The 24,176-nt window shown below is 43.4% G+C and overlaps 1 protein-coding gene across 2 annotated transcripts in view; it reads left to right on the top strand.

Moving 5' to 3' along the window:
• The window catches only part of VWA2 (von Willebrand factor A domain containing 2), a 65,222-nt gene extending 42,341 nt beyond the window's left edge, over positions 1-22,881 (top strand). Inside the window, exons 8-15 of one of the 2 annotated variants that reach the window (XM_084846148.1) lie at positions 1,885-2,017; positions 8,190-8,245; positions 9,782-9,889; positions 11,643-12,221; positions 13,110-13,661; positions 17,289-17,411; positions 19,157-22,584; positions 22,693-22,881. In XM_084846148.1, coding sequence (XP_084702274.1) covers positions 1,885-2,017; positions 8,190-8,245; positions 9,782-9,889; positions 11,643-12,221; positions 13,110-13,661; positions 17,289-17,411; positions 19,157-19,290 — 1,685 coding nt within the window. In that variant the 3' untranslated portion in view covers positions 19,291-22,584; positions 22,693-22,881. Of the gene's footprint in view, positions 1-1,884; positions 2,018-8,189; positions 8,246-9,781; positions 9,890-11,642; positions 12,222-13,109; positions 13,662-17,288; positions 17,412-19,156 lie in introns of both variants that reach the window. The other variant, XM_084846149.1, reaches the window with a different exon arrangement.
• Positions 22,882-24,176: the final 1,295 nt, after the last annotated feature.

Genomic DNA, 24,176 nt, shown 5'->3' with positions numbered 1-24,176 from the left:
CAGCAAAATGTCAGACCAGCTCTGCTTGCATCCCCAGCTTTATTGTCTTTATTTTATTTATTGTCTTTATTTACAACATTTATATACCGCTCCACATCTAAACAGATTCCAGAATGATGAACAATAAATGGTAAAATAGTAAAAAGATAAAAAGCTCTAGGCTTACCTATATCAAGCACTGTGGGAAATCAAAATGGGAGGTGGCTTTCCTGCCACCGTTGCCAGATAAGCCTGCAGCAGGCAGTGGGGTGGTCACTAGCGGGCCTTACCTGAAGATGCCAAATGCTGCTGTCAGCCCTGGGCAAAGGGGCCATTGGAGCAGCCACCTGGGAGGCACCACTGTGGCATCCATTCCCTGCCTGGCTCTGAGCTCCTCAAGAGATGGGTATGTGGGGCTTCCAGGAGAACGACTGGGATATCTAGCTACTCCCACAGTTATTTTTCACTACTTAAGTTTGGACACCTCAGTAGAGATGCGGGCAGAAAATGGCTGAAGACATGGAGCTTTATACTGTTGGAAAGGTCAGATGTCAGTTACTGAGGTCATGAATATAGAGCAGTTCAGAGTGGTTTAATCCATTATAAATGTGATTTCTTTCTTGTTGCTGCTGTTAATCAGTTATTATCTTGTATTCACATCGGGGCCATCTATCATTATAAAGATGAATATCTTTTTCCATCTGTTAGTTGGCTGCTTCAGTACACGGGTTTTCAAAAACACAACTCTAAAAAGGTAACATAGGAGCCAGCCTTAAATCAGGCGTCATAGCCAGTGCTGGCTCCAGGTGTTTGTGGGTCCTTGGGCAGGACATCCTCAATGGGCTCTGTCCCTCACTGGGTCTGCATTCTCATTGTCAGCAGCTGCTACTGTGCCTCATCCTCTTTCTCATCATTGCTTCCACTTGCTTGCTTGACCGGCAGAGAGCCAGTGAGCAAGTAGGCAGGGGCATCTCCTGCTCCTCCTCCTCACCACCACCGTTGTCTGGGCTAGATGAGAGGCAGGTGAATAAGCAGGTTGCAACGGAGAAGAGGAGGAACAAGTCCAGGGGGCTCTTGTCAGTGGGGCACTGCTGGGCTGTGGGCCCTCAGCAAGCACCCAACCATGCCTACCCTTGACACCTGTTCACAGCCAGTAGCAAAAGATGCTCTTGCAGAAAGGGACAGGAACACCACAGATATTGGCTAAGGAGTTCTCAGAGTTTCTGGCCATGTGTGTCTCATATCATCATAGCTGTTTGAGAATGGGATTTGCTAAGGAGATTCTAGGGCAGCTTCCCCCACCCTGGTGTCCTCCAAAGGTGTTGGAGTACAACTCCAGTCATCCCAGTCAGCATGGCAATACAACCTGGTACCCTCCAAATGTGCTGGACTACAACCTCCACCATCCCCAGCCAGCATAGCTGCTGGTTGGGGATAACAGGAGTTGTAGTCCAACACATCTGGAGGTCGCCAGGTCAGGGAAGGCTGTTCTCATGAATGTGATCCCACTCACCCCCCTCCTATGTGGCTTATCAATAAGTAGCCTGTTCGTTCTTTTTCCTCTGTGGCTTCCTTTGATGGGTTTAAAAGATGGCAAAGCAGGGAAATCATGTTATAAGGGTTAAGGACGTAGAATCACAGAAGTTGAACACAGAAAGCAGCCTGTCATCTAGCTCACTCTGTCTTTTCTACTCGGACTGGCAGTGGCTTCCCCAGGCCTTACACAAAGGACTTTCCCATCACCTCCGACCTGATCCTTTGAACTGGAGATGCCAAGGATTAAACCTCTAGCCTTCTGCATGCAAACCATGTGCTCTCCCACGTTGCTGTGGTCCCTTTTTGGTGTGGTTAAGCTGATCTTGGGCAATCGATGCCAGTTCTGAAATTATTTTTTTCTTGCCCCAGGTTGCAAGGTGGAATCTCACCCTTGTGAACGCAAAACACTTGAGAGAGTAAAAGAGCTGGTTGGAAACTATTTCTGTTGGAAGGGATCAAAGAGCAATCATGTTGTACGCACATCACTCTGCCCTTTTTACAAGTGAGTCAGCAACTGTGCTTCATTCACCCTTTTTAAAAAAATTAAAAAATAAAGTCAAGCTTTATCCCTTAAAGCTTTAGTGGGGATCGATGGGGATTGAATTAGAGAGTATATTCTCCATTCATGAATCTGATGCCTCCTTTTAAAAAGAAAAGAAGTACAAACACACATATAAAAAGAACAGGCTGACAAATCAAAAGGTGGATTTTCATGGCTGTCAAAACGCATTGCCCATTCCTCCTTACAAATAAAGATCTCTATCCCAGGATGGTGTAAGAAACATGCATAGGGGCAAAATCTTATGCAGGTTTCAACAGAAAAAGTCACAGAATCATAGAATAGTAGGGTTGGAAGGGGCCTATAAGACCATCGAGTCCAACCCCTGCTCAATGCAGGAATCCAAGATGGCTGTCCAGCCTCATCTTGAATGCCTCCAGTGTGGGAGACCCCACCACCTCCCTAGATAATTGGTTCCATTGTTGTATTGCTCTGACAGTCAGGAAGTTTTTCCTGATGCTCAGCCGGAATCTGGCTTCCTGTAACTTGAGCCCATTATTCCGTGTCCTGTAGTCAGGGATGATCGAGAAGTAGGGATGGCGGAGAATTCTGCTACAGATCTCAGTGAGGCTGAATGCCAGTGCATTCGGCCCCCCAAAATCCGTGGCGGAACGAAGCCCCCCCATCCCACGAAAGGCGTGCAAAACGGAGCACCTACCTGGTGCCGTTCACGCTGCTTTGCGAATGGCGTCTGCGGCCGCCATTCACTTCACAATTTTTCCCGTGATAGGCTATGTAAATACTTACGTAGCCTATCACGGCTAACACAGGGACGCCATTTGCGCCCCTGCGGAGGCCGTGATAGGCGACGTAAATATTTACGTCGCCTATCACGGCGAAAAAAAGGGACGCAAATGGCGGCAGCTACAGCAGCTGCCATTTGCGTCCCTGCGCAGCCCAGCAGTGGCCGGATGTCACTGCGGGTGGCCCTGGCTGGCAGCTCCGCGGAGTTGCCATGGAGCAGAGCCGGCTGGCGAGGATTTCGGGGGGAGGGACGGAGCACCTCCCCCCCCACCGTGGATGTCATGAAATGAAACAGGTAAGTCGTTTTGTACATCCCTATTGAGAAGAGATCCTAGCCTTCCTCTCTGTGACAACCTTTCAAATACTTGAAGAGCACTATCATATCTCCCCTCAGTCTTCTCTTCTCGGGGCTAAACATGCCCAGTTCTTTCAGTCTCTCTTCATAGGACTTTGTTTCCAGTCCCCTGATCATCTTCATTGCCCTCCTCTGAACCCTCTCCAGTTTGTCTGCATCCTTCTTCAAGTGTGGTGCCCAGAACTGGACACAGTACTCCAGATGAGGCCTAACCAGTGCTGAGTAGAGGGGAACTAGTACTTCCCAGGATTTGGAAGCTATACTTCTATTAATGCAGCCCAAAAGAGCATTGGCCTTTTTTGCAGCCACATCACATTATTGGCTCATATTCAGGGTATAATCTACAACAATTCCAAGATCATTCTCGCTTGTAGTATTGTTGAGCCAAGTATCCCCCATCTTGTAACTGCATTTGGTTTCTTTTTCTTAGATGCAGAACTTGGATTTATCCCTATTAAATTTTATTCTGTTGTTTTCTGCCCAGCGCTCCAGCCTATCAAGATCACTTTGAATTTTGTTTCTGTCTTCCAGGGTATTAGCTATCCCGCCCAATTTTGTGTCATCTGCAAATTTGATAAGCATTCCCTGCACCTTCTCATCGAAGTCATTAATAAAAATGTTGAAGAGCACTAGGCCCAGGACTAGCCCTGCGGTACCCCACTCGTTACCTCTCCCCAGTTTGAGAAGATCTCATTGATAAGCACTCTTTGAGTGAGATTCTAGTTTGCTAATTAGGATATCATGGGGCACTTTGTTGAAAGCTTTGCTGAAGTCGAGGTCTATTATGTCCACAGCATTCCCACAGTCCACAAGGGAGGTTACCTGATCAAAAAATGAGATCAGGTTAGTCTGGCAGGATTTGTTCTTGACAAATCCATGTTGGCTTCGAGCAATCACTGCATTGTTTTCAAGTTGCTTACAGATGGATTGCTTTATCATCTGCTCCAGAATTTTCCCAGGGATTGATGTCAGACTGACTGGTCTATAGTTCCCAGGTTCCTCCTTTTTGCCCTTTTTTGAAGGTAGAGACAATAGCCCTCCTCCAGTCATCTGGCCCCTCACCCGTCCTCCTTGATTTCTCAAAGATAATAGCAAAGCTGGCTGGGGAATTCTGGGAGTTGTAGGACTTTCTTCTGTCTAAACCTGCATAGGATTGTGCCCTAAAATGGTCAAACCAATTCTTAGAATAGCAAAGGCAATTATGGGGAGCAGTGAACAAGGAAGTCTGCACCAGCAAAGAATCAATCAGGACAAGTATCCCAGAGGATCAAAGGCTTCTTCACATGGAGCTTTTATCCTGCTGTTGAGACTGGCTACTCAAGGAAGTTTGTGGATCCATTATTATTGTTGTTGTTGTTGTTATTATTAATAATAATATTTATACCCCGCCTTTTCCCCAGTACTGGGACACAAGGCGGCTTACAAAAATTAAAACATATACAATTAAAACATATGAAAAGATACAAAAGTTAAAAGATAAAATTAAACAACAATATAATTAGAATTATATTAAAACATTAAAACAGCACTTTAAAACAACATTTTAGCAGCTTACCCCCAGGTGCCAACTATGTCCCATAGGCCTGCTAGAACAAGAATGTTTTAGTCTGCCTCCGGAAACACATTAAGGAGGGAGCTTTCCTAGCCTCTCTCGGAAGGGTGTTCCACAGCTCTGGGGCAGCCACCGAGAAGGCCTTCTCCCGGGTTCCCACCAAACATGCCAGTGACAGTGGTGGGACTGAGAGAAGGGCCTCCCCAGAAGATCTCAGAACACGGGCAGTTCCATAAGGGAGGATACAGTCTTTCAGATAACCTGGACCAGAGCCATATATAATGTGGTCAACTTCCAGGGCATCTCCCGCACTAAATGACTTTTATTCTATTTTTTAAAAGATCGGAGATAATGAGCTACCAAATTTTAGTATCTGAGTTCCGCTTGAGTTCCTTCATGAAAAGAGGAAAACCCACAATAAGAGGAGCTAGACCACAGCGCCATCTAGCCGCTGTATTATGAAACATATGGAAGACCCAGATAAGGGGGAAAAGGAGGGGGAAGGGGGTGGGGAAGGAAGCATGTGTAACGGAGACCTTCATGATCCTGCATTTAAAACAGAAGCAGAAAGCCCTGTTTTAAATGTGATATTTTAGGCTGGTGTAGAGATGCTCCAAGTCAATTGGCCCGAATGTTTCAGCACCTTCTTACCCCACTGCCTTCCCCAAGCTATTGCAGATCACCCAGAAAGGAAAGGATAAGAACTGGGAGGAACAGGAACTGAAGTGATGAGGAAGTGTCCACAAACTGGAGTCATAGCAGAAAAGGGCCTGTGAGTGTAAGAAATATGTACAGATGCTTCGTATATGTCCTTTCTCTTCCTCTGTATTCACACACAAGCCATTGGACACATGGAGAACCCCAGGAAAAGAGCTTGAATAGCCTGCTTGTGTTGGCTTTCAGTCTATGATAAGCCAATGGTATGCATGCACTATTTGCGCTCAGGGTTCAACTTTCTCAAACCATTGCCAGGGTCAGTTTTCAGATATTTGTGGTAGAATGGTAAAAGGAGAATCCTGCATCTAAAGGCAGAGAGCAGATATGATTATGTTCTACGGGCCAGAACATGCTAGATTTCCCCATGGCTATCGCATGACACAGTGGTCCTGAGAGCAGACCCTGCAGAATGGATATGCATTGATGCTTTGTGTGTTTGAAGAGTAGCGAGAAACTATATTACATGCTGTGCGTGTAGAAACTGAGAGTACATTTTGTAGCTTGCTCAAGCCCAGGAAAGGCTCTCCAGAAAGGCTCTCAAGTGAAATACAGGAATAACAAAAGAAGTGAGACAAGGAAGAAAAGTAGAGACACACACAGAGGTAAAGAGATTCACCCAAGACCCCAACTCAGGACAATAGCGAAGTCAGGAAACAGAGTTTCTTCCAGGCTGATTCAGATGCAGGACTGTTCTTTGTATTCATGCATTAAATAAAACATCACAATGGATTAGTTTCCAAGCAGCAGAAAAATAGCCAGACCCAGGACTCACAGCTAGGCCTAGTAATCGAGGTCTCTCTGGATGTTTTCCTTAACCCTTCGTTGGGAGAAAATGTCTTCCTTGTCTTGCTCCTTTGACAGCAGTATAAGATTGTCACTGATATAGAGTAAGGGTTCAATCACTGGCAGGAAATAGTCCCTGCTCATATTGCAGCCAATGTTAGGCCTGAAGACTGCAAACACAGAAGCTATATTGTCAGCTCAGTGGCAGTAGGCTGAGCAACAAAATTCCCCTTGTGCTGAGATGAGGATATTTCCTCATAATATGCAAGATAAGTAATGTCTAACGTTTTGTTTTGTTTTTTCATCTAAATAAGGCTTGACAAGGTGTATTTCCTTTCAGTTTTTCTGCTCATTTCCTCTCATAGAAATTCAAGTCTACCTTGTGTCTACTGGGAACAAACAGGCATACACATCCCACCCACCCCTTTGGCATAGACAAAACATAGGAAGATTTAGGATGGCCTAGAAGAGAGAGAGAGAATAGAATGTCCAGGCAAATAGAATTCTGGAGTTAGAATAAACTATGTAATACAAAGATTGACAATGCAATCCTATACATGCCTGCTCAGAAGTAAATCCTGTTGAGTTTATGGAGTCCTACTCCTAGGTAAATAGCAATGGGATTGTAGCCTTAATTAGGGTTGTCACAGAAATCTGTAATGGACTCAAATGAGTTTGGATTTCTATGAATCTAACCCATGGATTCCACAGCAGACCAGCTTTTCCGGAGTCGCACAGATTCCATGGACTTGTAGACCAGTTTTTGTTTTTCTTTTAACTTTCTGGAATTTTATGCAAATTTAGACATAGAAATATACATAACATAAAAAAAAACCAGCCAAAAATGTGCATTTTCCCCATAGGCTAAAGTATTAAAATGTACGTGTGTGTGCTCATTTTCACAAGTATGAATTTGTGCAAATGCAGAAAACTGGAAAAAATCTGATCCCGTTAATGAGTGGACAATGGAACAAAAGGCACCTGTGCAAAACACAGACAGAACAGATTTTACAAAATATGTACATCCCTTACCTTAATGCATAAATAACTAGTGTGCATCTAATTCAGAAAATTTACTTCCTGGGGAATGTGTGTGCGTACACATTGTATGTATGTGCGTATGCACACACAGATACACATACACTCACATAAACGATTGCTGGAGGGCAAGAAGAAGTGTGATGAATTGTGGTAATAGGGGTTGTTAGGTGGAGTTTAGAGACATCAGTGATGAAACAAATTGGAAAGTTCTGCAAGGTAACAATCACCTCTGCCATGTTGCTCCTTCCAATATTCCAAGCTTTTTTCAGCGAGTATTCAAATTTCCTAAAATTTGGAAAATGCTATTAGATACTTCTTGATAGCTACATTATAGTATCCATCTATGCATATACTAAAACAAAATAGATTTTTACATACCAACTCATTGCTGGATATTTTAATTTAGAAAAAATCTAATTATTTCACATTCCTTATTTATGCCTTTGCACTCCGTCATTTGGAACTCTGATAGGGTGGGTGTGGGTGGGAGAAGCAGCATGGAAAGGGTTAAGCACTCCTCCCCTGTGCTTCTCAGTTCCAAATCATCCCCTCACCCCAAATCTCTTTGCCCTCTTGCAAAAGCAGTTGATTACACACATTTGCATGTAATGTTTAGCTAGGAGGTAACTCCCAACCAAATGCATACCTAAGAGCGCAATCCTATACATGTCTACTCAGAAGTAAGTCTCATGGTTTTCAGTGGAGCTTACTCCCAGGTAAAGGTGTATAGGAATGCAACCTTTAAGCTGCAGTCCTATGCAGTAAGCCCCATTAAACTCAGTGGGGCTTAATTCTGAGTAGACATGTATAGGATTGCACTGTAAATATTTTAACTGAATTGCAAGTCTTTGCTTCTCCTTCATAGCTTTTAAATGTCTGCTTATCCAGATCTCATGTTTTGTATACTGACTTTTCTAATTCAGCTGGAGGAACATTTTCATCAAGTATCCATCAAGATGTTACAGAACCACATGCCCAGGTAAGAACTCTTGATTATAGTTTCTTCAAAATAAAAATAATGGGCTAAATTAAGGCAACATATCAATTAATAGATTTGAGGTGTACTTCCATTGGCAGTAGCATCCCCTGAGGAGAGTTCTGCTCGAAACACTCCCACCAGTGGAAGGCAGGTGTGTGTGTGATTTTTACCAATTTCCAGCCCCCTGTACCATCACCTCCATTGTTCTCCACCCTGCCCCCAGTAGATTTTGGGGGGCATAGGGAGCAGCAGGGGAGGGGAATCACAAAAAAGATCTTCTCCCCCATTCTACCAGTGGGATTCCTCCACTGGATTGGAATGAACCATTCTGCCTTCAGGAAGTCGGACAGACATATTCTCCATCCAACCCATTCTGTTTGTTAGCAAAGAGGACTAAGAAAGCCTAGTTTCATAAACCTCAGAAAGAAACCCCTGGATTATCTTGTCTCTGTTCCGCATTATTTTAATACAGGAAGAAGCTCTCCATTTTAGTTTTAGGAAAGTTTATTCTACAAAGTTAATTTTAACCATAAAGATCAATTTAGCAACTTTTTCATATCAATCTGCATTAAAGACAAAAGCACCAGATCATCAGCATACATCTTTTACTTCTATTCTTAGATTTTAAATATATGTCTGTCTGTGTGTACGCGTACGTGTATGTGTACACACACACACACACACACACACAGAGTTACATGATTCTGTAACTATTACCAAAGTCCTATTACCAAAGAACAAAAAACAAAATATTGTTAAGTTGTCAAAATATTTGAAATATTACAAATATTACAAAATATTACAAAAAATAAAAAATCCTTTGATCATAAAACCCATTAACCGTTTCCAATTCAACTGTTTCTGTAATGGGCCTAGTATTTCTTTTTAACTGACCTGTGACATTTGAACTTACATTTTTCTAGGTTTTATTCTTAGGGTTTTACTACATTGGGTTTTTTGGTTTTTTTTTACTATGAGTGTTTTATTACATAGGTTCTCCTGTGACAAGGGGGAAGGGTTCCAGGTGGGAGATTCCCCTTTAAGCTTACCCAGTCATACAATAAAGCCTTAATATTCAAGAAGCTAGTCAGCATTGCTCTTTGCCATGATATAACAGTTCATCCTACTCTGCTTTACTCACCACCCTCTGGTCTAGAAGTCTGAACACACCTATCTAGTGTGTTATGCTGCCTATCATGATAGGCAGCATGATTAGTATGATTCAAGAAAAATATTCATTTATTATTACATTTGCATTCCTCCTTTTCTCCAAAGAGCTCAGGGTAGTGTACATAATTCCTCCCATTTATCTTCCCAACAGTCCTGCCTTCCAGGGTTTATTTTGTGTATCTATATGACAAGTTACACTCTTGCTGAACACAAAGCAGGGATATTGGGGTAATTAGATTAAATTGTACTGTGAAGCTTGGCCAGCTTTTCATTTTGCTTGTAGCTAAAACATTGACTGAATAACCACTGATAAAAAATTAAATAGCACCTGCCGCCACCACTTTCTCTCTCTTTCCTGGTTTTTAGATCCTTGTAGTTCCCACCCTTGCCAGAATGGAGGCACGTGCATACAACAGGGATTAGAAGGATACCACTGTGTCTGCCCAGCTGGATTTCGAGGAGATACTAACTGTGGTATGTCTTTTGATCTTAGGCACTTGCGCTTTGGTTTTTAATATGTCAGGAACATCAATCAGTTTCCTGCAGTAGTTCTGGTTATCATTATTATGTTTGTTCTATAATGGGGAAGAGCAGGAAAGGGTAATGGTTGGGAAGATTAATTAAAAACAAACAAAACATCACATTACATGTTTTGGATGAGGGCTAGGGCTATTTGTTTTTCCTTCTTGTTTTTGGTAATAGATACTCAGGCTAAGGTTGTGATCCTAATCACATTGACTGGGAAGAAGGCCCCTCTGAAGTCAATGGGACCTACTTCAAAGTCAATATATTTATATCAGGATCTCAAGGTTCCTGAAGGTGCTATGATTTCAGGACGTTTAGACTGCAATCATATACCTACTTACCTGGGAGTAAGCCCAACTGAGCTCAGTGGGACTTCTAAGCAGATATGTAAAGGATTGAGCTGTTAGCTTTGTGTTCTGTATTCAACAAGATCACTGAACTTTCTCATCTGTGTGCTTTCTTCTTCATACCCAAAAGGTTGCTGTCTCAGAGAGGCAGCAACCACAAAGTAATTTTGGAGGCTGTTAATAGGAAGTACCTAAATGACAAGATCCAAAATCACAAGTCTCTCCTCAGTAACCTCTGCACATAGGTCCTATGTATAAGGGGATTGCTACACAGAACAAGGCTCTCCTCACACCTGGCACTTTTTGTTTTCTTCTCTTAACTTGTGCTGTAGTAGGAAAGCTATGACTTGCTTCTGAGTAGACATAAGATTGTGCTGTAAGTCTGCAACCCTCGGCACACTTACTTGGAAGTAAGTCCCATTGAGCTTAATGGGACTTACTTCTGAGTAGAAATAAGATCGCGCGATAAGTCTGCAACCCTCAGCACACTTACTTGAAAGTAAGCCCCATTGAACTTAATGGGGTGCTCTGAATCAACAGAGGACATTGATTCTGAGCTTAGTGGGGTGGGGGATCAGATCTCTCTCCCTTCGTTGTAGGGAGGCATTTTACCCTCTTCTCCCTCCAATCGAGAAATGTGCTCAAGCATTTACATGGCAGGCATGGAGAGAGCACAGCCCACAGCCAAGCAGACACAGCGGTTTCTTCCACTATTGGAGAATTTCACAGGGAGGTCATGGCGCTCCTGTTCCGTGGGATGGAAAAAATACCACTTTTTTGTGTTTGGGGAAAACATGAGATAGGCTGGGGAAAATGGCTGGAGATGCCCTGGAGGTTCGTGGTGTCATGTAAAGAGCCCGCAAACTTCTGTGAGAGAGTCATCTCCATAGCAGGATAAAAGCTCCATCTGAAAAAGCCCCAAGGATTGTTTCTGCTAGGAATTTCTATGAAGCCATGGATCAAGTAATTCATTTCTGGTCGTATATCTTAGTGCCTGCCTTGTCACCTGTTATATGTTCCTGAGGAGGCTACTCATGGTGAGATTCAGAGGAGGGCTCAGGCTTCTGCACTTCCTGCCCTGCCTCCCTCACTGTAGGTGGAAGTGAACAACTGAACCAGGGAAATCCCATATGTTGCTTGAACTAGCGTAATGATCACTACATGTTTCACTTATTAGTGATCATAACTCTAAGCCTACCCTGGTTCCACCCCTGTCCCCATCTTGGAGAAGAAAATATTTGTAATTAAATGCTGGCAGATCTAAGTGACTACTCTGTACTTTACGTTAGAAGCTTCTTGTTCTGCTTTCATTTGGGTTTCTTATTGTTTTGGGCTACTTTTTAATCATTTTCCAGCACCCAAGCTGAGTCTAGAATGCAGCGTGGACCTTCTTTTTCTGATGGACAGTTCATCTAGCACCACCCTGGAAGGATTCTTGCGCTATAAAGCTTTCCTGAAAAGATTTCTGCAAACAGTGTGGAGTAGAGAGACTCCAGGGGATGTGGGTGTGGCCCAATATAGCAACGATGTCAAGGTGACGGTGAGAGTGGGGGACCTCAAAGACGTGCTTAGTTTGGTGAAGGCCATTGATACCATGCAATTCAGTGGAGGGAGCACCTTGACTGGCAAAGCTTTACGGTATGTTACGCAACATGGCTTTAAGAGTGCACCAGTCTTCGCTGATGTCCCCGACGACCTGCTCCGTGTGGTCGTCTTGCTCACAGATTCAAATGCTCAGGATTCAGTGGTGGAAGCAGCTAAGTACAGCAGGGGGCAAGACGTCTTCCTCATTGGAATTGGCAGTGAATTTCTGAGAGCAGAGCTGGATAAAATTACAGGGAATCCAAAGCGGACCATTGTCTACTCAACCCCACAAGATCTATTCAACAAGATCCCTGAACTGCAGAGAAAAATCTGCAGTTTAGAGAGCCAAGGTAAGGGTTCTAGGTAAAGATACAGTACCAATTGGTATCTATTGGTGTCTCCTATTGGTTGGAAGTACACCTTAAACATGCTGTTGCGGAATGCATGTTCTGATGCTTACTTGAAGATGTGTGATAGAACATGGGAACAAAGGCATCACCTCTCAGCAAAGTTCATTAAGTCCAAGTTGCCTGAAATGAAAAAGGACTTGCTATTTGCTAATCAATCTCATGTGTTCCTCTAACCTGCTCTTCAAAAACACCTCAGAAGGTGATTGCTGGTCAAGAGTCAGAGGGAATTGATTTAGATCTTAATCTCTACTTTCTTACACAATAAAATGTTTGTGCTTTCTAAATGAATAGCTTTGATATTTCCACTTGAAGGTTGCTTTCTATTGAGTCAACTATTTAGAAATGAATGAAATAATGTTTTCATTTATTTCATTTCATTTGTTACATTTTTATGCCACCCTTCTTCCAAGGAGTTCCGGATGGTATACATTTTCTCTCTCCACCCCTCCGCCCACTATTTTATTCTAACAACAACCCTTTGAGGTAGGGTAGGCTGAGAGGTGGTGTCTGGCCCAAGATCACCCAGTGAGCTTTGTTAATTGAATGAGGACTTGAACTCAGGACTCACTAATCCAACTTTTCAGCTATTACACTACACTAGGTTCGCTTTTCTTTATTGCTTGTTTAGTGTCTGTGTACAGTGCAATCTCTTTAATTGAAATATTTGCTATTCTGAGACAAATGTACTATCTCTGACCCAACATAATGTCAATAATAATCCTAGGTAAATATAATTCTTTTCCCTTTGCACATTTTTAGATGCCCTCCAGCTATTCAAATAAATGACTCATGTTCTTGAAAGCCTAACATCTGCTCCTTTCTCCTTAGGCTGCCCATCTCAGCCCTTAGATTTGGTGTTTGCTTTGGATTCCTCTGCTTCGGTTGGAAGGAACAACTTTGTGCAGCTGAAAACCTTTGTCAGCAGCCTCTCATTCCAGTTTGACATCAATCGGGACGTGACACAGATAGGCCTTGTTGTCTTCGGCAAAAGGCCCCAAACTGTTTTTGGGCTGGACACATATGTTAGTAGTTCAGCTCTCCATGAAGCCATCAACCAGGCTCCCGTTGTGGGTGGCTCTGCCTCGGTTGGCAGCTCCTTGCTGCACATTTATGATGACATTATGACTGTCCAAAGAGGAGCAAGGCCAGGTGTGAAGAAGGTGGTGGTGGTGATCACAGGGGGGACCGGAGTGGAGGATGCCATCGTCCCTGCTCAGCAGCTACGTAATCACGGCATATCACTGCTTGTCATTGGGATGGGACATGACCCAACGGGCTCATTATTGAGGATGGCAGGTTCTCAAAATAACCTGCTGAGAATGTCTTCTTATGAAGATCTCAAACATCAGGAAGGCCTGATCACTGAAAGACTTTGTGACGGTAAGATGGTTATTTTGAGTTTCTGGTTATATTTTGTACCCAGTGGTTACAGTACATTTTTAAAAAAGTTTATTTATTAATAACTGTACATCCTGCCTTTCAGTCAAATGTATCAGGTAAGCTTACCTATTTCAAGTTAAAAGAACATCATAAAATACAAAATTGCCACCAGAAACAGTATCAAATTCAGAGCTAAAACTTCTTTGCTGTTCAAAAAGCATGAGAAAGTAAGAAGACAGCAGCTCAGACATCCGGCGGGCCTCCCTGGGGAAAGCATTTGAAAGATGGGGTGCCTCTCGCCCAGGTCATCACCTGCCTCACGTCATTCAGTGGGAGAAGCAAGCAAATGCTATAAGTGGCTAGCGTGCAGTTACACCTAATCCCATGTCCTGTTCTTAGGTTTATTTTTAGTTTGTTAAAAAGCCAAACTGTGTGGTACTGCGAGTAGTCAAACTGCAGTTTGTAAACCCATTTAGGGTAATGTATTACTCTTTCTGCCAGGAGTGGACAAGTTGTGGTCCTCCAGATGTTTTGACCTACAACTCTGATAATCCCTCACCATTGGATATGCTGGCTAGGGTTGATGGGAGTTGTGGTCTAAAACATCTGGAGGGCCGCAAGTTGCCAATCCCTGCTTTATGCTGTTTGAACTTTCCATGTACATAACCATGCACTCATGGATACATCTGAGTCCTTTTTTTCTTTCTTTTTTTTAAACTACCCCCCTTCCCTTCACGGGGGAGGTAAAATTTGGGAGAAAAATCAGGGGCAGTTTAACACCCCCCCCCCCGAGTGATATGCTTACTCGACAATGTCTGCTTACTCGAAAGTAAGTAAAACTATCTTTGAGAAATCATGGAGGACGGGTGAAGTGCCAGATGACTGGAGGAGGGCTAATGTTGTCCCTATCTTCAAAACGGATAATCAGTGATTACTTGAAGCCAACATGGATTTGTCAAGAACATCCTGCCAGACAAATCTGATCTCATTTTTTGATCAAGTAACCTCTCTTGTGGACTGTGGGAATGCTGTAGGCATAATAGACAGTTACAAGATGGGGGATACATGGCTCAGCAACACTACAAGCGAGAAGGATCTTGGAATTGTTGTAGATCACAAGCTGAATATGCTTGTTGGCTGAATATGCGCCAACAATGTCATGTGGCTGCAAAAAAGGCCAGTGCTCTTTTGGGCTGCATTAATAGAAGCATAGCTTCCAAATCCCGGGAAGTACTAGTTCCCCTCTACTCACCACTGGTTAGGCCTCATCTGGAGTACTGTGTCCAGTTCTAGGCATCACATTTTAAGAAGGATGCAAACAAACTGGAGAGGGTTCAGAGGAGGACAACAAAGATGATCAGGGGACTGGAAACAAAGCCCTATGAAGGGAGACTGAAAGAACTGGGCATGTTTAGCCTTGAGAAGAGAAGACTGAGGGGAGATATGATAGCACTCTTCAAGTCCTTGAAAGATTGTCACAGAGAGGAAGGCCAGGATCTCTTCTCCATCATCCCAGAGTGCAGGACACACAATAACGGGCTCAAGTTACAGGAAGCCAGATTCCAGCTGAGCATCAGGAGAAGCTTCCTGACTGTTAGAGCAATACGACAATGGAACCAGTTACCTAGGGAGGTGGTGGGCTGGTCTTGTGCACAAGATGAGGCTAGACAGCCATCTGTCAGGGAAGCTCTGACTTGGATTCCTGCATTGAGCAGGGGGCTGGACTCGATGGCCTTGTAGGCCCCTTCCAACCCTACTATTCTATGATTCTATGTATAGGTAACTAGGCGTGATTAGACAAATGACTGTTAGGACCCACTGCTGATGCCTTCTCTGGACTCAGCTTAAAAATAAATAAAATCTACTGGGTTCTCTGAGCAGTGCTGGCCATTTGGGTCTAGCCACTTTTTAAACATCCCACAATGGCATAGCAGCAGTATGTCAGAGGCACTGTGGGAAATTTAAATGGTGGATACATAGGCTTAGCCACTCAGCACTGCTGATGCTGTGAGGTAAGCCCACCAGGGCCTACCGACAGTGGAGGGGCCCCTCCAGAGAGCACTCTGCCTGCCCCCCCAAACCTAGAGTTGGCCCTGTTTTCCATGCTTCTGTAAATAAATCATTGAATGTTGTTCTTTTAAACATTGCCATTTGTTTATTGGCATAGCCAATATCATGTGTCCAGAGCAAAAGCTTTCTTCATGCAAGATAAACGTAGGCTTAACTTAAAACAGTGGATATGTAACTTCTTCTTTTTTTGAGGTTGAGAAGTCCAAATTAAACTTTTGCCCCTCCCCTGTTGATCTCCAGCATGAACCACCTTCAAATAGTGAGTCAAATCTTTTTAATGTGTCTGAGATCAAAGGAATCACAGATGATCTGTACTTCATCATGTAATATCTTGTTCATCCAAGATTAGCAGTGCATTCCTCACACATCAAACAGGGATTGTTTGTGATAATGGGCCAGATGATGAGTTGCTCTTCCATGGGTCAGTGTGCTTTGTTTACACAGCAGAACCCGTGATGGGAATGACCTTGGGGCTGTAGTTGATCCATTTATGTAATAGTTGGGGAGGTAATACGTTGTCAGTTCCTGTGTGGGAAGGAAGGGAATGTGATGATGCAAGTGGCAAACATTAAAATAGGACCAATAACTGTGAGCCAAGGAGTGTGCTATAAATAAGGCCTGGAGAAGCATGCTGAAGTCCTCAGTTCAACAATGAAAAAGTTCCGTTCAGGTGTGATTTTGTCATTAAATTTATTAAATTTAATAAATTTAAATTTATTTAAATTTAAATAAATTGTATTAAATTAAATTGTTAATAAAATTAAATTGTTAAATTGTTTAATGGGCTCAGTCTGTAGAGTAAGATCTACGGAGGCTGTAGCTCAGTAGTAGAGCATGTGCTTTGGGGGCAGAAGTATTAAATTGTTTAATGGAATGTATTAAATTGTTTAATGGGCTCAGTCTGTAGAGTAAGATCTACGGAGGCTGTAGCTCAGTAGTAGAGCATGTGCTTTGGGGGCAGAAGGTCCCAGGTTCAATCCCTGGGATTCCCAGGTAGGACTGGAAGAACACCTGCCTGAAACCCTGGAGAGCTGCTCCCAGGCAATGTCAACCATACTGGGCTAGATGGCCCAAGGGTCTGACTCAGCTCCCTGTGTTCCAGATTTGTCATAGGAGCAAGGCCTTCCTTCCTCTCAGGCAGGGATGTTGAACCTCTTTCAGCCCAAGGGCTGAATTCCATTTCCAGGGCCCAAAAGACTTGGATATTCTGGCTTAAATACCAACATATTTTATCCCAGAAGAGGCATTTCAGACTTTTAGAATGGGGACAAAAACTGCACAAAAGCCAAGAAACCACCAAAGAATAGGTGGTTGAGGGAAAGAGAGTGGGGCAGGGACAGGGGGCATGTCCTTCTGGGAAACCCCGACGGGCCAGATTGAGACCAGGCCTGAAGTTCTGCACCCCTGTACAAGGAGTTTCTGTGATCCAAGGAGAGGTCTTCATTGATCTCTTCTCCCCAAAAAACAAACAAAAATGCCAAGTCCTGCAGCACTGAGTGACTTTCTTCTTGTGTCCTAACAGTCAGCATGGTCTGCTATCTTCTCTGCCTATTCCAGAGGCCCAGAGGCCAGTGAATCTCTGTATGCCCAACCCCTGCATGAATGAGGGAGTTTGTGTTCCTGGGAATGGCAGCTACTGGTGTCTGTGCCAAGGCTGGAAAGGACCTCACTGTGAAAACAGTAAGTCTCATTGGAGAGTAACCAAAAGGCATTTCTGTTAGATGCTTCAAGCCTTCCTCATTTAGATGTCTTGTCCCCCATCTCAACCCAATGACCCAGAATCAGTCTCTTTCCAACCTATACAAAATAATAAAGCCAATTTACTTCCATTCTTAAAAGTAAGTTACGGTGTTGGGGAGGAGTTAACAGGTTTCATAGTATCATCTTTTATGGTCAAATGTGCTTTCTGGTTGGTTCTCTTTACAAGTGCTAATCTTAATTGACTCACTGCAATCTTCTTTAAAGCCTATGTTGCTCATTTCAGTTAGCTTGCTCTTCACTATGTTCTTGTTGATCTCATTCCAGAAGAGTAGGCGTGTTAGCTTGTTTCAGCAAAAAGACCATACCTCCTAGCATACATTGGGCTGCATTTGTGTTGCTGAACAGAAAGATCTCTTTATGTGCATCTGCCAGATTGATTACTCTTGACAGTATCGACCACCTGTTTGGAGGGACTTGGAAGCACAGAAGGCCTGCATTCAGCCTTCTGGTGGTTGGCACTTTGGGAGCAGATGACCCTGGCCATGTGTTTGTGGGGCTGACCCAATAGATTTTGCTGCCTGAGTTGAACAACAAGATGGCGCCCCCTCCCATTCTATTTACAAAGCTGACTAGTCTGGCAGTTAAAATTTTCGTCCACACTGGTGATGGAACAGCAGCCTCTACCACACCTGAAGGCAGTGGGCTAGGTTAGGGGGTGCAGGGTAGGCTGTGTGGCATACAGCTCTCTCCTCAAACACCTTGCTACTTCCTTCCATCATCTGCCACCTGAGGAAACTGCCTCAGTCTGCCTGATGATAGGGCCGTCCCTGTATGATTGGTACCATGCATGCAGCACCAATCTAGCAAGGTGATCTTGTGCATATTTTAAAGTGCTGGTTACAACATCTCTTAGTATCCTTCTGACCTGATCCCAAAGGAGAATGGTACACAAAATGCTCATGTTCCCATAAGTCCATTAATCTCTAAAGCCATCGCTTGCTGGGATTCTTTTTAGATGTTGTCTCTTAACTCTTGCAGTATTTTTTCTTAAGGTTAATAATTTTCCAGTAGCGTTATAACTGGAATTGAATTATTGGGGAAACCTCAATAAATACTTCTTAGTTGTTCAAATGACACCATCCTGATCAAATGTAAACTTGTGAAATAATGGGGTATTAGACTAGCCATGCTATGAACATTCAAACAGTTGTCTGGTATGCCTACAATTTACTTTATTGATCCTTGCTATGTTGTCAGTAGACTAAGTGCTCAGTCCTATGTATGTTAAGGCGGAAAAAGTCCTACAATTCCCAGCATGTTCCAACATTCCAACCCTGGCTAAGGCATGCTGGGAGTTGTAGGACTTATTTTCTGTTTAAACATGCCTAGGATTGCACCCTAAGAAGTTAACATGTAAGTAGCAGAAGTAATTGGATACTGTGTTGTTTTAATGTACTGTCGTAATAACTATGATGATTAACTGCTTTGGGAAGACCTTTGGTCTTGAAAAGTAACATGAAATGTATTAAATAAATTAATAATCAATAAATAAAATGAAACAAATTCATTCTAGGCCCATGTACCACTTAGTGTAATGATATCTCATGCAACTTGTTGGAAAAAATAATTAGTCGTGGAAAATACGTTTTCTTTTTGTACATGAAAGACTAAGCGCTTTGCCTTAAGAAACAATAATCATCTTATTGTTTTAACTTTTAACGTAGGAATGCAGAGGGGTGACACTTCACAATCACAGATGCATCTGGCAATGGTCCGTGCTCAACGAAACCGACGTGGTTGGCAGCAGCTGTATGGAAATCACCAGCGTTCCAAAAGGCACGTGCAACAGTCTCAGTGAGGAGGTCAGCTGTACTCCAGCCTACAGCTACTGAAAACGTTCTCACTGAAACGCAGGCTATGCTTGCAAGTAATAATGCTGTTTCAAAGCACAACAGTTTTGTACAATATCACGTCCTAGTAAACCAAAGGAGGTTGCCAATATCTAGCGTATTTTTATATTAAATATTTATTATTGATATACTGACACTTTCACTGTAAGATCAGCATGTCTTCTATACAATGAGGATCAAACTACACCTTATGTTAAATACGTAGCATGCAACTACCCCTCTCTGATTTTTACTCACAATTAAATGCGTGGGGCCCAATCCAGCTCTTCACTTCCCATCTGCTTAGTTTCCACAGTGGTGCCAATGGAGGTGTTTTTTTGTTTTTTCGTTTAGCTTCCACATTGCGGTGGGGAGGGATTTCAGAATACCAGCAATTGGGGGAGACAAGTTTTAAACCTCCCTACCTGCATGTGGTGGTGCCAGTCCAGATCCTCACATTTTCTTGTGAGTAAACAACGAAGAGCTAGTCAGCTGCATGCTATGCATTTAATGTGATGTGTAGTTTGACCCTGAGTTTCATAGCTCTGAAGATGTTGTTATTGTGTGGATTGGGCATTTTAGAAAAGGGTAGTATATTTTTAAATTCAGATCAAACCAGTAAAATGGCTGACTAAAGATGGTTTTATATTGTTAGGCTCGCCCCAATTTCCCTGAGCAGTGAGGCTTTGCTGGGGTGCAGTGCTTACACTTTTTTGGTCACTGGAGGCTTATAGTGTTTTATCATATTTATGTTTATTTACAAATATGCAGGATGACCATAGGTAGAGGTACAACTTAAACATTCCAATAAACGTCTAAATTCATTTCCCCATATGAGATCTCTAGAGAGAAGCAGCTCTTCAAAAGGCATTTGCTGTATCCCTATGGCTCTCAGTGTCTCTTCCACTCTGTCCTGACTCAAACTGATTTCCTGATTCAAATGGGAGTTTCTGTTCTTTTCCACTCACTGCTAGTTTGCTTTCTCCTTTTGGCCGGAAGGGGGTGGGTGCTAAAGTTGACCCATCTTCTCTCATTATCATCCCTAGCTTTCTTGGGCCATTTCCTGTAGTTTTCCTAACAAAGGTTGTGCCTGGCAGTGGCAGCTTTGCCACTGACTATTAAGGGAGTCTTCAGCAGTACTTCTGGCCCCATTAACCATCTCCTGTCCAAACCCCCAATCTTACAACAACATGTTATGGTTTACTATTGTGAAAGTCAGTCATATGTCTACACACATGTTAACATCATCCTCATCAACCTGACTGAGACCCTTTCTATTTGAGGCATTTATTGTGCACTCGTGATTCCTCACTTGTGGTAGCTTGCGGGTGCTTTACGTGACATTGTCATCTTCCAGGGCCTCTGCCATGCTTTGCAACCATTTTAGTGTTTTCTTTTTCTAATAAGGAAAGTCTGGTATTTCCATGAATGGCTGCTTGAAACCCTAGTGTATTTGTGCAATTCCGCTATACCATGGAGCCACCTAGTGGTTGTTTAATGGAATGTATAAAAAGGCAGAGAAAGTCCCCCCTCCCCCAGAAAAAAACATGTCTAAAGGAGCCGATCTTAATCCCACAAAGAAACAGGAAGAAGCAGCTTTGGTAAAGTGGTGACTTAAAACCCTCATGTAGAAAAGCCCCAAATGATCCTTAGGTATGTTCCATTAGTGGGGCTGGTGGCTCTGAGTTTGGTGGGCTGTGAATCTATTCTGTGTTTCAGTCAGAACCCGCCAGACCTCTAAAGGCGCTATCCAAGGTGCTGAACCCCACGCTCCCAAATTAAGCCCAGCACCTTGGATAGCTCTTTCAGACTTCTGGCTGAAACCTGGAATGGATTCACTTCCCCACCAAAATCGGAGCCACCAGTCTCCACTGGGTTCCACTACACATTGCGCTCCAGGTCCAGACACGTGCTTCCCCTTACACTGCAAAGGAAGAGGCAGCTCTGTGTATGCATCACTTTCCTCTCCCCCTCCTGATTGAAACAAATGAAACAAAGCCTGCCCGTGTAACCCCTCCGTGTGCATGTTGAAGCTCCCACGGAGATCTAGCGGCCAAGTGTGTGAACTCGCTCAGCTCTGAATCTGTGGGTCAAGCTGGGTGTGTGTAATCTTCCCCTAGTTTTTGCTTACTTTGGGTTCCTGAAGCAACAGAGCAATTGTGCTCTATCACCATCACATAAAAATTGAGGGCGGATGTTTTTCTAAAATATGCCTTGTGCATGAAATGAAGCAGACTCTCATCATGTTTGGTGTGCCATGCAACAGATCTCCTTACGTGAGCCCAGGCTGGTTCGTAGAACTGTGAGTTGTGGATGCTGTGTTGATCTAATTCTTTTATGTACTGCATTTAATGACATTACCTAAATAACTCAGCAGCTGAAGTCATTAGAATGAGAGATACAAATATGAGTGAAGGATGACTGGGATGGTGTTGGGGGCAGGGAGGTTTAGGCTGATTCTCAGGGGTGATTTTTGGCCAGAGGTGGCCATCCAGTGCCTCTAAGTCAGCAGTTTCTCCGAACGTGGAAGTTGTTCCATATTGGCTTATATGGAGATGGATGAGCCTACCTTTCATTAATTTGCTTAATAGCCTATTTTAAAGCCCCCTATGGTTTGGGAGGCTACAAGATCCTGTGGCAATTGCATTCAATTAGTTAATTATGCAATGTGCGAAGAAGCAGAAGGCAAATTAGCGCCACCACCTCACTTTAGAAATTGCTACCTTACTGGAATGCTACCTGTGGTTCGAAAAGCAACCTGATGAACCTTTTCACTGTACAAAAATGTGACACCGTGGCATTCTCAGTTATTTTCTGTGTTGTGCTCTGCCGGGCCTGTGCCCCCCTTCTTACATCTTCTGTGTGGGGGAAGAAAAGGGAGTTGTGTTATATACAATTGCCAAGTCATGTCTGATTTACATTTTTGCTGTTCTGAAGCACTGCGTCGGCAGCTCATGTGCTGCGGTATTTCATAAATGTTTGACTTTGTGTACCAGCAGCTCCATTTTGTTATGCCGTTCCACTGCACAGCAAGGTAATGTGAAAAGATGTCTTGTTTAGAATAGGCTGATGAGTAATGATAACACTAGGAGTGGTTATGAGAAGGCTGAGATAAAGGTGTTTTGATCTCATGAGTTAAACGGTTGAGTTAACTAAATAGTGTTTCTCGTAACATCACCATTTTCATAGCAATTCTGTCTTGTCTCACTGAAGCCATGCTCTCCTCTCAGCTGAGTGGGGTTCTGCCAGATTGATCTACATCAGCTTTCCCCAACCTGGTGCCCTCCAGATGAGTTGGAATACAGCTCCCATTATCCCCAGCCAGAAAGAGATGATGGGAGCTGTAGTCCAACCCATCCAGAGGGCATCAGGTTGGGGAAGGCTAATCCATGCTATGGATATGACCACATAAAGCTTGAACGATAACTTGGGCATGAAGATGGTTTCATTCTGTAGTGTGTACTAGGCTGTTCAGGATGTTGTGTCATTAAAACCCATGACACTGCTTGCTTACAGGTTAGTGCAATTAGCTTTGACTAAATTAATAAAGCTGAAAGGGGACATGTGGTTTCAAGAAGCATTCATTTACAGTATGCATGTTGTAGAAAATGGGTTGTGCACATTTAATCTTCCCTGATGAGGTAAATTCCAAGTTGAATTTAAGTTACTCTGTCTTAAGGAGGAGATACTTACCTTTCCCACTGTCCTATTCCCTGGCAACTTCTGCTCCAGAATGACTGTGGGGATCTTCCACTAAACACTTCTGGCAGTCCAAGACATTCTGCTGCCTGAGATGAAGAAGATGGACCCTCCATCCTACCAACAGAACCCAACCAGACTAGGAGCTGAATCTTACTTTCACACTGGTGATGGGACAGCATTCTCCACCATACCTGAGGGCAACAGGCTAAGTTCCGGGGTTTAGGGCAGGCCACGAGGCACACACAGTTACAGAGGGAAACAGCCAAGGGGCTGCCACCTCTGCCGTTCCCACACTACCCAGCATCTGCCACCTGAGGCAACTGCCTCACTCTACTTCATTGTACTGCTGGCCCTAACCTCTGCTCATTAAAACTCTCCCTTAGAAGACGCTCAGTGCCTCCATGCCAGTCCTTCCATGTTTCTTCCCCAGTTTTGCTAGGCACAAAGTTCAACTGCTGGGAATCCTGCTGGGCTAACAACAGTGATAAAGAAACACCAAGTAAAGTGTTTCTTCCTCGGGCCTCATGCTTGCAGTGTTGCCTCAACAAGTGCATTTAGGTTACAGAGACCAAATCCCACACAGCTTGTATTTTTCTTGATTATATCAAAAGCCAAAAAAGATAATTGAGAAAAAAGCTTTTTATTTTGCAACTACTGAGCAAAGACATAAAATTAAAAGGTAATTTAAATTCACCTGCTTTCCCTTATTTCTAACTCACTCCCTAGATCTGGTTGTAGAGGACGCTGTGTGTGTCCTTGAGTTACAAAGTCTCTTATTATCTTAGGTACAAAATATTTATTGTGTTTTGGATGCTGGGAAAATGTGCTATTCCCACAACAGATGTGCATAATTAACTGGTGCGTGCGTGCATGTGTGCGTATGTGTGTGTAAGAGCATCAGGTCAGAAGTTCTTGCAAAATAGAGAGTGTTCCTTTTAAAATGAAGAGGACAAGTCTGTCATTTATTCCAGTTGTGGCTATGTATGTGGTTGCCGGTATCACTGCTCTGTACTCGTCCCACCCGCTCTTGCTGTAAAATGGTGTGTGGCCTTTTGTTCAGGGAAAGAATGGGCCGTGTTAATTGTACAGCAAAAAGGCAAAGGTACAATTTGTCACTGAAGGATGGAGAAATGGCTGTGGGGATAGTCAGCCA

Source organism: Heloderma suspectum, chromosome 3, assembly GCF_057233095.1.
Source record: "Heloderma suspectum isolate Gila_16-S chromosome 3, 16-S_ref, whole genome shotgun sequence".
Classification (NCBI taxonomy): domain Eukaryota; kingdom Metazoa; phylum Chordata; class Lepidosauria; order Squamata; family Helodermatidae; genus Heloderma; species Heloderma suspectum.
This window is presented reverse-complemented; position numbering and strand designations above follow the sequence as displayed.